At 45.9% G+C, this 14,389-nt stretch overlaps 1 protein-coding gene across 2 annotated transcripts in view; it reads left to right on the top strand.

Annotated features, from left to right (window-relative positions):
• The window catches only part of CNN3 (calponin 3), a 54,888-nt gene that overhangs the window by 27,494 nt on the left and 13,005 nt on the right, over positions 1–14,389 (top strand). Inside the window, exon 5 of one of the 2 annotated variants that reach the window (XM_066624072.1) lies at positions 656–838. The exons of the other annotated variant lie outside the window; for it this stretch is intronic. Coding sequence (XP_066480169.1) covers positions 656–838 — 183 coding nt within the window. The remainder of the gene's footprint in view (positions 1–655; positions 839–14,389) is intronic. 2 annotated transcript variants of the gene reach the window in all.

Raw genomic sequence — 14,389 nt, 5'->3', positions numbered from 1 at the left:
AAATATAAGACTAACTACCGCCACTGGTACACACTACCAGTGACTTACTGGGGAGGGACATCCCCTCATGCGATAAAGCTTGTTCCAGAGTAGCCAGTATGGGCTCAGTCAGACAAGGAAGCTATCACAGGATAAGGGCCCAATCCTCTCCAACTTTCCAGCACTAGTGCAGCTGTGGCAGTGGGGTGTATGCTGCAGTGGGGAGGCAGTCAGGAGGCCTCTCCACATAAGGGACAGCTGGTTCCCTTACTTTGGGGCTGGAAAGTTGGAGAGGACTGGGCTCTAAGGCTGCAATCCTAGCCACACTCTTTACTTGGGAGTAAGCCTCATTGACTAGAATGGGACTTACTTTTGAGTAGACATGCATAGGATTGGGCTGTAACAGAGCAGATGAGCGTTTGGGGCAATCTGTAGGAGCTGTGCTGCCTGGGCTACCAGGGGGTAGGCCTGGGCTTGGGGGGAGGGGCTGTTATCCTAGAGAGGCTGGTGGGCGGGGAAGCGCTGCTGGCTGGCTGGGGCGACCCTGGGCCAGGGGCGGGACTAGAGCTTTCTGCAGCCAGGGCTCCCCCCCAGCCTGCCTGGTGCACGTCCCTCCCTCTCGGAGCGAGTGCGGCCCTCCCTCCTTCCCTCCCTCATTCGCTCGCTCCCCTGGCAGGACGGAGACAGCAGCGGAGTGGAGCGCAGCGCAGGCAGGGGACGCCAGCCAGCCAGCCAGCCTTTCCTTCCCACCTCTGGCACATCCCGCAGCGGGCACGGAGACCGGCCGGGCGTCGCCACCGCCATGACCCACTTCAACAAGGGCCCCTCGTATGGGCTGTCCGCCGAGGTCAAGAACAAGGTAAGGCTGCGCAGCCGGGGAAGGAGGGGAGCCCGCCCGCCCGCCCGCTCCATGGCGCCCTGGCTTTGTCTGTGCTCCAGGGCGGGGGGCACAGTGGGGAGTCTCTTTGCTGCAGGCTCGCCCCTTCCCACCCCACTCCTCAGGCTGGGAGAGCGGAGTCCCTTCTTCAGTGGCCTCCCCACCCACTTTCTGGTTGGTCCCTCTTAGGACGGAGGGAACCGCCGGCTGCTCCCCTCCCCACCGCCTCCATCCCTCGCCCTCTGCTGCTGCAGGGCGGACAGGATGACTGGGGGAGGAGAAGACCACAACCCTGTCCACACTTACCTGGGAGTAAGCCCCATTGACTACAACCAGATTTACTTCTGAGTAGACACGCATCGGATGCGGTTCTAAAGTCGAGGCCATTTCACCCTACAAAAGTTGGGTTGTGTTTTTTTTGTTTTTTTTTAAAAACGGGAATTGGCGGGGGCAAGACCCCACTTTGGAGCTGCAGATCCCAGGGGGATCTCTTGCTCCCCACGTCGTAGCCTTCTTAGCCAGTGGTGTGATGAATGGTCCTTCCCCCCCCCCCCCATTTTGGGCCACAGGAAAGGAGGGAGCGGGCCTTCCCCTTCCCAGCCCTGGGCATCTGGGAGAGGCCACAGTTCCTTCTCCAGAGGAGGAGACCTGACCCCTCGCCTTCCTCTCCAGATGGACGGGAGGGAGATCTCAGGCAGGCAGGCAGGCACTCCCAACTCCCCCCCCCCTTGTTTAGAGAGGACCGCAGCAGTCGGGCTTCTCATACAGGCTGCAATCCTATCCACGTTTACCTGGGAGTAAGCCCCATTGACGATAAGGGGTCTTACTTCTGAGCAGACAGGCATGGGGTTGGGCTCTGACTCTCTTGGGAAAAGTAATAGAAGATGAAATGCCCGGGACAAAACACACAAAGGTAGTTGGATTATCCTTTGGTGCGAGTCTGCCGCTTGCCCCTTTGCTCCCCCCCCCCGCTTCTTTCGGTTTCAGGAGGGCCCGAGGAGGAGGAGGAACGACTCCCCACTGGAGTGGCGCACTGGGCTTAGAGCCAAACCCTATGCACGTCTACTCAGGCAGACTCCCAAGTAAGCGTGGCCAGGATCGCAGCCTCAGAGCCCAATCCTATGCATGCCTGCTCAGAAGTCATTACAATCAGTGGGGCTTACTCCCAAGTAAGTGGGCTAGGATTGCAGCGCCTTAGGTATCTTTCCTCCTGGTGAGGCTGGGCCACTTGGAACCATGGAGGCGCATTCGTGGCCCCTTTAACTTGCGATTGGTCTGTTTCTCCTCTTCTTTGGTGGGCTCTCCCCCCTTCCCACCCACCCCCCCGCGCAAGGGAAGGCCGCGGGAGCCCCTCTCTGCCCCTTCCCTTCTTGCAGCCCTCCCCCCCTCTGGCAAAACGGGGCGCTGCTGCACAGAGAGGGGGACAAAGGAAGCCAGCAGTGGCTGGTGGCTGGCTGGCTCCCTCGCCCCCTTCCTGAGCCCGCTTCCAGGCCCGCACTCCTGCTGCTGCCCTGCCTGGGGGACCCACCCAAGCTCCGGAGATGGCGGCGGCAGGGGAAATGCTGCAGGGGGGCGGCGGCGGCAGCAGCCTACGTGGCTCCCGTCGAGCGCCAGGCAGGCAGACTGCGTCCCCTCCAGCAAGACTCTGCTTTCTCTGGAAGCCAAACCGTCCTCTCCAGGTCTGAGCTGCAGATCTTCAAGTCCCAGAAACACAGCCCAACAAGAACTCATCCAACAGCCCCCAAGTCGTGTCATTGAGACTAGGCGGGTCACTTTGGGACCAGATCAGAAGCAGTCTCAAGCAGTGTTTCTCAAACTGTGGGCCCTGAGCCAGTTTCACATGGGTCCCCATTCTTCTCACTATTTCATTTTTAATATATTAGAGACTTGATGCTCCTGTGGTATGAGACTGTGTTTGGGGAAATCTGTACTTTGAACTACTATGTATATGCTTTGAAGGGCACAGCCCTATCCAGGACTACTCAGAAGTAAGTCCTATTTTGTTCAATGCGGAGTACTCTCAGGAAAGTGGGGTTAGGATTGCAGCCTAACAATTATAGTCAGTGGGACTTACTCCTGGGTAAATGTGGGTAAGATTGCAGCCTAGTATTGTTAAAAATTTTCCTGCTTGATGATGTCACTTCAGCTCATGCCATAACTTCTGGTGGGTCCCCACAGATTCTCATTCTAAAAAGTGGGTCCTGGTGCTAAAAATGTGAGAGTCACTGGTCTAAAGTATGATATAGGATATTACTTTGCTATTGCCAGGAAAGGATTATACTATCTTTTCCTTTCCTTGCTTTTTAAAATGGGGGTTGGGACATTTTGCAGTTGAATTGCAAATAGCCTTCCCTTCCCAGCTCCATGGACCCTCCCTTTCCCCCAGCATCTTAGCTCTGTGAGACATACAGTCTTTTCCATCCCCTGTGCCTGTATTTGATGCTATCTCCTACACCTACAGTTTCCTGTCCACTCTTGCATGCACTCATGGTTTCCCAAACACAGGGCTGTACTGGCATGTCCACTGAACCAGACCTGGGTGTTTGAAAAATCCCTTTCGATCTAGGCAGAAGTGTGAAAAAGATGGTGAAACTTGACAGCAGTACCACCTTCATATAGGGAACCCTTTTGGTCTGGGAAACAGATGAGAAATGCCACCTCTGTCCTCCTCCTCCCTTTCTCTTACAGCTCAAAGCCCCTGCACATTCCAGCCACATTACATCATGGGGTACTGGGAAGAGACCAGCCAATCCTTGTGGTCGTAGTGCACAGAATGCTCATTGTCTCCACACTGCTGCTCTCAAGTCTAAAGTGGCGGGGAGGATGGGGGGGGGAGATACACACAAAGGAAGCGGCTGCTCCTTGGGGTTTTGCTTCCATTTACCCCCCCCTCCCGGAAATGAAGTATTCCAAGATTCTCCCTACTGTACACATGGAAAGGGTGCTCAAGTGTCACCTCATCCCCATGTTAAAATGCATTAGTGTAGTAATGGCAAGGTGAGTTTTGATACATTTAAAAAAAAACACATGAATTCAGCATTATTTGAACATTTCATCATATTAAAACATGGGATGAAATAAACACTTCCATGGCTTGTTTTATTTTTTGCTTCAATTTTTCTTGCTTACTTTAGCTTTAATGTTTGCCTCAGCATGTGTTTTTAAACCTTGTGTAGCTTAATACCATGCATATTTTCTTGCAAGGAAGTGTCAGTGAGTTTACTCCCAAATAAGTGTGCGTGGGATGGACATCTTAAATGTGATAACCACGAGTTCTTGTTCATTTTTCTTTGCTTTTCTGTCTGTTTATTGTGATGATACCTTTCTGGTTCCTTGTTGGTACAAATACCAGTTATCTGCTATTCAAGGATTTGAGCGATGTTTTCTACCTAAAATCTAAAGCGCACAGCTCTTAACGGCATAAGTAAATACAGTAAAAGCAGCTTGTTTTTTGTATATATGTTCACATCTGTTCTGAACTAGAAAGCAGATTTTCTAAACAGTTTGTAATCCATCTCAGATTTTATTCCAGCCTAATTATGCAAGCAAGTGCTGATTTATCATTAAAATGGAATCATTGACCGTGTATTCATTTGTGTCTTAGTGACACCTGATGGAGAATAATAAACACAATGTTCTAGGTCCTAGGACCTTGTTTACAGCCTCTGGATCATTCTAGTTCTGGAAATTCATGTTACTAGCATGAAAAATAGTATGCTGTTTTAAATTTCTCTAACAGTTTTTAAGGTGTTGGACCTCCCAAAAAGTAGGAAACATTCTCCTATAATTATTATTATTTTTAAGAATATTTATAAACTGCTTTTCACAAAAAGGTTTGCGAAGTGGTTTACAAGACGAAATCAAATAATTAAATAGCTCCCTGTCCTCAAAGGGCTTATACTCTAAAAAGATGCAGAACATCACCAGTAACATCCACTAGAAAAGACACTGTATTGGGATGAAGTAAATAGGCAGAAAACATGTCCACAGAGGTGCAATATTTATAGTATTTATTTGTATGTTTATTTATATATATCCCATGCTTTTTTGAGGGAGAGAAAAAACTTAAGGGAACTAGCAAAAGAAAAAGCAAAGAAGAATTAGTCATAGGAGATAAAAGGAAAAATCAATGGATCAGTTTCTTTTTCTATCTCCTGCAGAGTGGCTGACTGCTGATAGAGGGCTGGTGCCATTTGAGTCAGGCAGGCCATTGCTTTCCCTTCTGTTAAGCTACAGGATATCTGGCTTCTAGTAGATACAAGGGGAGAGCCCAGGTGGCAATCTTTCCTTCTGCAGATTTTTTGCTGCCCAATTGCTGACTTATTTTCTTGAACACAATGTTTACATAGCTTAATTGTTATGCATACACTTTTTCAGTACTATTTAAAGTGCAGTGATAGTACTAATTTATTTAAGAATCTTGGAGTATCTATATGCAAAAACATGTAACACAGTTCCAATGGCTGAAATCCAGAGTTTCTTTATGCACACCCACTGCTTTGTATTATGGGATTTCCTGCTTTTTTTTCTTCCTTTCTCCCCAACATTGCTATTGAAAGTCTTCTTAGTTTCAAAAGTGGCTTGTTCTGTAGTAAGGGTTTTTTCCACTTTCTGGCTTTTTTTGAGAAGTCCAAAATCCCCTTGAGCATGCAAAATGAGCCCTGGATCCTGGCCAATGCATTTAGCACAAGGGTATTTTCCAGATGCTTTGTATAAAGGAGATACTTGATTCATAGGTGGCTTACAGTATAGCAAAGGTCTTGTTGGACAGAGACAAAACTTCATACTGGCAAGGAAGCAACATCTCTATGTTTTATGTTTGCAATCAAACCATCACTTTTCACTGCTAGGTTCATATTCTATTTTACAACTTAGCGCGCAGTCCTAACCCCTTATGTCAGTGCTTTCCAGCACTGCCATAGCTGTGCTAGTAGGACGTGTGCTGCATCCTGCAGTTGGGTATCATTCACGGAGGCCTCCTCAAAGTAAGGGAATGTTTGTTCCCTTGCCTCAGAGCTGCATTGCCCTTATGTCAGTGCTGGAAAGTGGGTCAGTGGGTTAGGATTCCATCCTCAGTCCTTTGCAGCAGGACAGTAGGTTTCAGTGGGACTTACTTCAGTGCAGCTTCTTACACCTCAGTCCTAGATATGTTTACTTGGACATATGTTTAGTGGATGTTAATGGGAGTTACTTTGAGGTAAGTTGATTATGACTACTATCTTGATATTTATCCTTCTCTTATAGCAAATTTATTAATGCCCATACACATGAACCATATTCGGTCAATACCCTTTTATGGACAGCAATGTCTAAACACCACATGTTCCTAAAATGCCTGGTAGTGATTTGTAAAACATCTATGATGTGCTGTAATTCTTTATTTTATTAATCCTCAGCACATCATGACTTCTATTTTACAGATGGGAACCTGAGACAGAGGTAACAAATGTTGTAATTATTTCCCTCCTCTCTTTGTTGGCTCAGATATAGCAAATACTATTTTATAATTCAGATGATCATCTGGGGAAAAGAGGAGGAAGTAGAGAAAACTCAACAAAAGTCATACTTTCTTATCTCTTTGAAATGGTGCAGGATTACAATATGCTTTGCTGCTGCCTGCCTGAGGAAAGAATTAATAGTATACATGCTGTTTAAAAATAGGCAAAAGGATTTCCTACTCAGATTTGTAGGGAAACAGGAAAGGACAATGAAGATATGCAGGGAGCAATCTCATCTCAGTTTCCCATTAGCAGAGACTGAAGTGCAGCTATAAATAATGTCAGCCCCTCTTTAATGCATGTCTGAAGATTTCTTCAAGGTGGCCTATTTCAGAACAGTAATTTACTTGCTCTGGTATGTATTGGCAACCTTCAGTCTCGAAAGACTATGGTATCGCGCTCTGAAAGGTGCTCTGGTATAGTCACAGATTTTAGGTTGCTCTGTAGCATATGCAGTCTTATGGCCCAGTCCTATCTAAAAAGCATGCTGATAGAATGCACGTTCTGCCAGCATGACTGCTACAAAGCAGCTATAAAGTGCTTTGTGGCAGCATAAGCAGTTGGTGCACTGGAAGGAAAGCCAGAGCCTTTGTGTGCGCATTGGTGGTTGTTGGGAGGCCAGCTGGAGCAGGTAAGCCAGGCGCAGGGTGTGTAACAGAGTGGTGGGAAGGCAGGCAGTGGGTGGAATGAAATGAGTGAGTAGATGGGGACATGGGTAGCAAATTGGGCCCAGGAAAGTGTGTGATCAGCAGTGGCAATGCATGCTGAATCCTGAACCCCTTCCCTGGCCTGAATGGGGCATGTCTGAACCCAGCTTGCCTCACTGTGCATAGGAATGGGCTGTTCTACAATTTTAGGAATAATATAAATGTACATATTTACGTGAATGTGTTAATACAGATGCCGGGTTTTGTTATATAATACTGCAAGCCTTAGTGTAACACTTTACAGCAGAGCAGACATTAGGATTGATGAGTGCCCCAAATTAGCATGGACACTACCAGCTGGCTGGTTTGTCAGCTGCCCAGGAAAACTGTAGCTTCAGCATTATGGCCACACTCAAGGGAACCACAAGATAAGCACTGTCAGCCCAGCAAGAACTTTTAGAGTGCAATCCTAACTTGCGCTGGAAGCAGGCAGGCCAGCCAGCCTGTGCTGCGTCCAGCGCAAGTTTGGGGCCAAAAGGGATGCAGCCCGAGGCAAGGGGAAATGTTCTCCTTTACCCTGTGTTGCACTGCAACGTCCCCAATGGGTCTGCTCGAATCTCTGCCAATCTCTGACAAGGTGGTACAAATCGGAGCAACCCGGGACTGCCCTGGGCCACCCGAGAATGGGGTTATGATCTGGAATAACTGCCAGATACTGACCCCACCTCCTGCTCCCCGTCCACAGTTCCGCCACCCTCCCCGCTCCGAAACACCTCCCTCCCACCCTCCCCATGCCCCCCCAGACCCCTTCATTGGCTAAGCTCAGCTGCCACAACTCACCCTCTCCCCAGGGACTGCAGCAGCGCAGGGAGGCCAGTGCATGTTCATGCGCCAGCTTATCTCCCCAACAAGTGATGCAAAAGTTCTTTATGGCACTTTTGGAACATCTTGGCCCTTCGTAAGGGACTTGTACATTCTAGGATTGCACCCTTAGTGTGTTCACACCACATGGCTAGCAGTTCTTGAAGCTTATGGAAATGAAAAAACAGCATGTAATTCAGCATGAACTTGTGATGTTCAAAGGAAAATCAAAAGCCCTTCTAGGCACATGCAAGCTCTTTGACATGCCTGTGGTCCAGAGTTCCAGACCTAACTGGTGCATGGCATTGTAGGTGGCAAGTTTTTAGGTGCTGGCTTATGTCACAACTGAATGGAAAAGTATTTTGCCCCTCAGCTGTTCAGGAATTTTCTGAACAATAAACATCAGAGTTTACAGTCTGAAAATCCGCTTAAGTTCTTTCTTTTTCCTGTAAGTGATGATATCATTAGTCCACTGAAATGAAAGAGAAAGGGAGACATTTCTGAGACTGGACTCTACATAGTCCACTCTGCCTGTTAAGCTATGCTGGGTTATCTGCCTTTACTTCTCTTTTACATTTATGTAGTATTAGCAATGTATTAAATGCTGTAGGGCAGTGGTTCTTATACATGTAGCGCAGGGACCCACTTTCCAGAATGAGAACCTGTCAGGACCCACTGGAAGTGATGTCATGACCAGAAGTAACATTATCAAGCAGGAACATTTTTCACAATCCTAGGCTGCAATCCTACCCACACTTACCCAGGAGTAAGTTCCAATTACTATCATTGTTAAAAGAGCATACATAGTAGCTTGTTAAAAGTACAGGTCTGTAACATTTCCCCAGATACAGTCACATACCATGGTAGCATCAAGTCTACTATATAAAAATAAAATACACATTGAAATAAATGGGGACCCACCTGAAATTGGCTCATTACCCACTTAGTGGGTTCCAACCCACTGTTTGAGAAACACTGAGCTATGCAACTGGTGCGGGTCCAAGGCGCTTGGAGAAATCCTGGACATTTGAGCTCATTCATTCATTTATTCATTCACCTAAGTTCCGTCTCTAATGTATTTATTTTAATTTTATATTTAAAATTTATTTATTTTTCCAGCCCTTGACACCATGCCAGATATTTGATGCAGTCCTCTGACTGAAAAGTTTGGAAAGCCCTGACCTAGACTTTCAAGATCATTTTGAATCCGTCTTCCGGGGTGTTAGCTATCCCTAGGCCCATCTTTGAGTCTTCTGCAAATTTGACAAGCATTTCCTCTCACCCCTCATCCAGGTCATTTATGAAAATATTGAACAGGAGAGGACCCGGAGAGAAGCCCTGTGACACCTCACTTTCCAGGCTAACGTGGATCCATTTATTTTTTGTTTCCCTTCTTCCAAATTTAAAATCCTTTCAGTTTAAAAATAAGTTGCAGTCTTCATTATTTTCATGAGTTGACCTTTCCTTGTGGCAAAAACATTAATTGAAAATCACAGCAAATATCTTTAGAGGCCTTTTATGCTACAAATCTGAAGGCATTTCCTTAGAAACCCCAATTGGTTTTTTTTGGAAGGCAGCAATGATGTAATGTATGATCAAATTTCAGGATCTGTTCATTCCTTTGAATGTACTGCATCATAAAGAGGATAGATAAAAGTGGTTAAACATTTGCTAACTGTATGTGGAAGTTCCTATCTAATCTGTTCTCTTCAATTACTTTCTATCCCAAGAGAGTGTGAAATCCATATGTGAAAGGAATTTAAGTACCCGGGGCTTACATGTAAAAAGCTCTTGGTGTGTGTCTCATGAATGTGTGTTACAACTGAAGTTGTTTGGTTGACTGGTTATAACATGTGGGCCCAAGTGCTTAATATGAGACTAGACTTGGAATGGATTTTAGGGACTTCAGACCTTTTACTCATACTGCAGTATACAACAGATGGAAAGGATCAATGAACCTACTAGATAAATTGATACATTCAGCAGATGGTGCTGTGGAACCACTGCTTCAACCCATGGATTTTTTTATTTTCAGGGTACCACAGGGGTCTGTACCGTTCCCCATGCTTTTTAACATGTACACAAAACTGCTGGGAGAGGTTGCTTGGAGTACAGTGCTATCAGTATGTGAATTCTACAGTGCTATTGGTATGTAAATTCTGAGGAGGTAGTGGAAGTTCTGGTATCTAGTCCATGATGGACTTGTAAAGGGTGAGCAAACTGAATAGAAAGCAGAGATGTGAATTGAGACTGTAGTGGACCTAGAAATAGAGATATGGTCTGTTGTGAATGGCGTTGCACTCTTCCTCAGCTTGCACTTGACTTCTGAGCTGCTTCTTGATGTTCAGGTGGCAGCTGTGGCCAAGGGAGTACTTTTACAGTTTAGACCAGTGGTCTCCAAACTGGAGACTGCTGTGCAGCTGAAAAGCCCTCCATGTCTCAGCCAGTGCTTACAGTTCTGCTGCACTGCTGCTGTTCCTGACACTCAATTTCATCACAAGGACGCTCTAGGTAGTTGTGTCTATTGCAAATAGCCCCAATAGGCTTTATGACATGATATCTGGGCAAACGTGACTGGTCAGAGCATCTTTGTTATGAGATCAGGTGTAGGAGCAGTAGAAGTGCGGTGGAACTTTAAGTGCTGCTTACACTGGGAGGGCTATCTCTAAATACAAGATCTGGCCCTTGGGCTGGGGTTTGGAGAGCCTTGGTGATCTGCCGTTTATGCTTATTCCTGGAGAAGGCGAATCTGGTCAAAATAATATATGCCTTAGGGTACAATCCTAACCCAGGAGGGTCGTAAATGTGCTGTAAAGCACGTTTGTACCTCCTCAGGAGTTGGCTGGGCCGGCGCAGGGCTGCATCCAGCCTCCACGCCAACTTAGGAAGGGAGGGTTGCATCAGCCAAGCTCGGCCAATGCAGAAGTCTGGGATGGATGGGAAGGAGGCAGGAGGGAGGTGTTCCGGGGTGGGGAAAGGCAGTTCCAGGGGTGAGCAGGGAGGCCTGGGACCCAACTGTTATGCTGGATCTCAACCCTGTTCCCTGAACAGCGGAGGTGGCACAAATCCGAGGAGACCCATTGGGGCTGTGGTGGCTTACCCGGGGGTAAGGGGAAGAGTTTCCCCTCACCTCTGGCTGAGTCACTTCAGGTCCCAGTCTCATGCTGGATGCAACACAGGCCTCCTGGCCTGCCTGTTCCAGCACAAGATAGGATTGCGCTGTAAGTCACATCCAGTTTGGACTACTATAACTTGCAGTGTGTTCATAGCATATACACTCTCTCTTGTAGCTTATTTCTAAACTTTCTACCACTTAAACCACCATCCGTGTCCCAGTCTCCTATCTATGCATCACATTCTGCCCAAGGGGCTGACACAGTTACTGTTCTTTGTTTATTCTCTCTCTATCCCTTATGGCAAAACTGAGTCAGATGGGAAAATATATATTCTGCTGTTAATGAAAATCAGGACCCAATCTTATCCAACTTGCCAGTGCCAATGCAGCCTCGGTGCAGCCTTGAGGCAAGGGAACAAACATTCCCTTACTTTGGGGTTCCCAAACTCTGTGTCACAATGCCCTGGGGCAGTGTTATTCAAACTGTGAGGTGCGGCTCCCTGTCCTCTTGCAGCGATACAGTCACACCAGCTTTCCTGGGCAGAATGCGAGCCCCTCCGTCCCCAAATAAAACGCTTCCTATTTTACCAGTCCCAGGACTCTTAAATAAGTTGTTTCTATGCAGTTGGCAAGGGGGGGGGGAGGCAAGCACACGCTTTACTTGGCCAAGAGCAGAAAAAGGGAACAGTTTTTAAAGTGATTTATTAATCTTGTTGTTTGACTGCAGAGGAGAGGCTGTATTTTTAAAGTGATGAATCTCTCTATTTGAAGAGAATACTTATCAGCCATTGATGAAGTGATTGACAGCCCAATCCGATCCACACTTTCCTGGGAGTAAGCCCCATTGACTCTAGTGGGACTTACTTCTGAGTAGACATGCATAGGCTTGAGTTGTGCATCTCCTAATATAGAAGACAAATCAGCCTCCTAACCAAACTCTTATCAGCTCTGATATATTTTCATGGTCTATTTTTATTTTCCCCACCAGCTGCTGGAAAAATTTAATGTAATTTAAATAATAAAAGGTTCAATCCTATCCAAGGAGAATGGGAGAAATGACTAGTTGGACTGGGGTCCACAGGGGTGTGTGTGTGTAATGTTGGTCAGACTGGTTGTTCACAAAGTTCATTTGATAAAACAATTCAATTGGCATGCTTACAAAGCTATAAAAAAAAAAAAGAGTCCTCCTGGACCAGACAAAATCTACCTACTCCAGCATCCTGTCTCCAACAGTGATCAGCAGCTGATCATTTATAAAGCATGTATATTGCTGTGTATTAATAATATATTTTTAAGATCTGCATTTAATTAATGATATGATTAATATAGTTAATATTTCTGAGCACTTCCTGTTTAATGATGTCACTTCCAGCCCTCACGAATATGATGAGGACTCATGGCCAACAGCCACAGGGGTCAAGGGAGCCATGGGACAGAAAAGTTTGAGTACCACTGCCCTGGGGCATTGGGACGCACTCTATGGGATGTCATGGGCTACCCCTGACTGGCATTGAAACTGTGATGTGATGCTGCAGAGGATGGTAAGAGGTTAGGCTCAGCCGGCTGAGCTCCCGCATGCAGTTTTTACACACTGGGAAAGGTCCTCCTGCCTGCCCTCAGCCTCTTATTGTCCTTTGCAGCATCACGTCAAGGTCTCTGAGCCTAGAAGTAACTGGCAATGATGTCATCTCCAGTCACTTCCAGGAGCTGTGCGGGGGGGGGGAGGAAACGGGACTGTCACAGACCCCAGAAGATTGGGAAGCACTGTCTTATTTTGAGGAGGCCTCCATGACCATCCCCCCCATAGGATGCAGCATATACCCCATTGGCATGGCACCCTATTGGCATCTGAAAGCTGGATAGGATTGGGCCCTTAGAAACATAAAAACCAGTCTGATGTAGGAAGAATGTATCTTTACATAGCTCTCTCTATAATGCAAAGCCCCTCATACCAGAGTTACCACAGGAGAGCAGAGATTCTTACCTCATCTGTGTTCCTTGTTTGCTTTTTTCTCCTTTCCATGTTACGCATTTCTCAGTCCCTCCCCCTCCCCCCATTCTGATGTTGTCTCATTCCTTTTTGGGGCAGGTGGTATCAACAAATTGAGCCTTGACCAATTTCTCCTCTTCTCCCATCATTCAGACAATTGGGAATAAGAAATTTACTCAGAACTATATCTATTCTTTTGAATTTCTCATGGAAACTTTGGTTGCATTGATGTTGCAATAGCAATCTAATCTTATCAAGCTGAGCATGTTTGGGAGGGTATATTGAACTCATCCATCTTAGCTATATTAAGAACTTTACTTTCCCAATGAAAAAACTGCATTGCTGAAAACATGGAATAGTTACTTCAGTAATAGTCACTGAGTTTATTGTGGTTGGTTTCAGGAATGTAGCCAAAACTGCAATTTTCAAGAAAATTTTAATACGCAGCAAGTACGAACTTGGATCTATTCTTGGAGTTTGCCACAGTAATTTTATTGTTCATTTGGCTAGTCTGCAAGAATATTTCTGAACCATTTATTATTACAGTATGCAGAGCTTCTTCAAGCGGAAATTTGCTGGCACTTGTCAGTTGCCATCTGTTTTTTTTTTGTTTTTTTTTCCTTCATTAATTTATTGTTCTTGTTTCTTGGTTGCGTGCAGTACATATAGGTCAGAGCAGAAGACTAGAAACAAGCAACAATAAGATCAAAACAAATAGCAAGCACGGTGTGGTGCCTACTTATGAGTAAATTTACTCAAGACAAGTGGCAATACACCACTCACAGCTGTCCTTCCCCCAATGTTAAAGAAGTTACACATTCTGCTGCTTGAAATAGGGCAGACATCTCTTGTGATGTCTGTACAAGCAATATAGGATAAAGTGTAGCAGTTTCCTTGAGCAGCTAAACAGCAAATAAACCTATGTGGAATCAGGTAATTTCTCCTATGTGCAAAGCCACTAATTATGTACCATCATACACAAATTGCAACTGCATGAATAACACAGCAGTTAATCCCAGCAATTTGCTTGTACTTTTGGGCTGTCAGCCTTGGCAGAATCAAGGTTTAGTTATTACAGCACATTTGTTCCTACAGGTGCATGATAATCCTTGTGGATCTCACTGAGGTTTAAGCATTGTGCAGAGTGGTTGTTGACACTGAACTGTGAAACTGTCAAATCACCTCAGTCATCAGCTCACTAGTGGTCTAGGCACTGTCAGAACTTGAACCTGGAACCTTTTGCATCCAAGTTCAATCTTGTTGCCTGACAACTGAGGCTATGCCAGCAATATGCTAGGAGGAAAGGGTTATGCCTCACCTTTGCCCTGAGTAATGGGTATGCAAGAAAAAAAAGTTTTCATTTAGGCCTTTAATTTATTTGTATTAAAATCTCACTTGCTTAGTTATGTCTTGATAGTATAT

The sequence above is a fragment of the Tiliqua scincoides genome, chromosome 4 (genome assembly GCF_035046505.1).
Source record: "Tiliqua scincoides isolate rTilSci1 chromosome 4, rTilSci1.hap2, whole genome shotgun sequence".
Classification (NCBI taxonomy): domain Eukaryota; kingdom Metazoa; phylum Chordata; class Lepidosauria; order Squamata; family Scincidae; genus Tiliqua; species Tiliqua scincoides.
The sequence above is the reverse complement of the archived record's forward strand: the minus strand, read 5'-3'. Positions and strand labels throughout refer to the sequence as shown.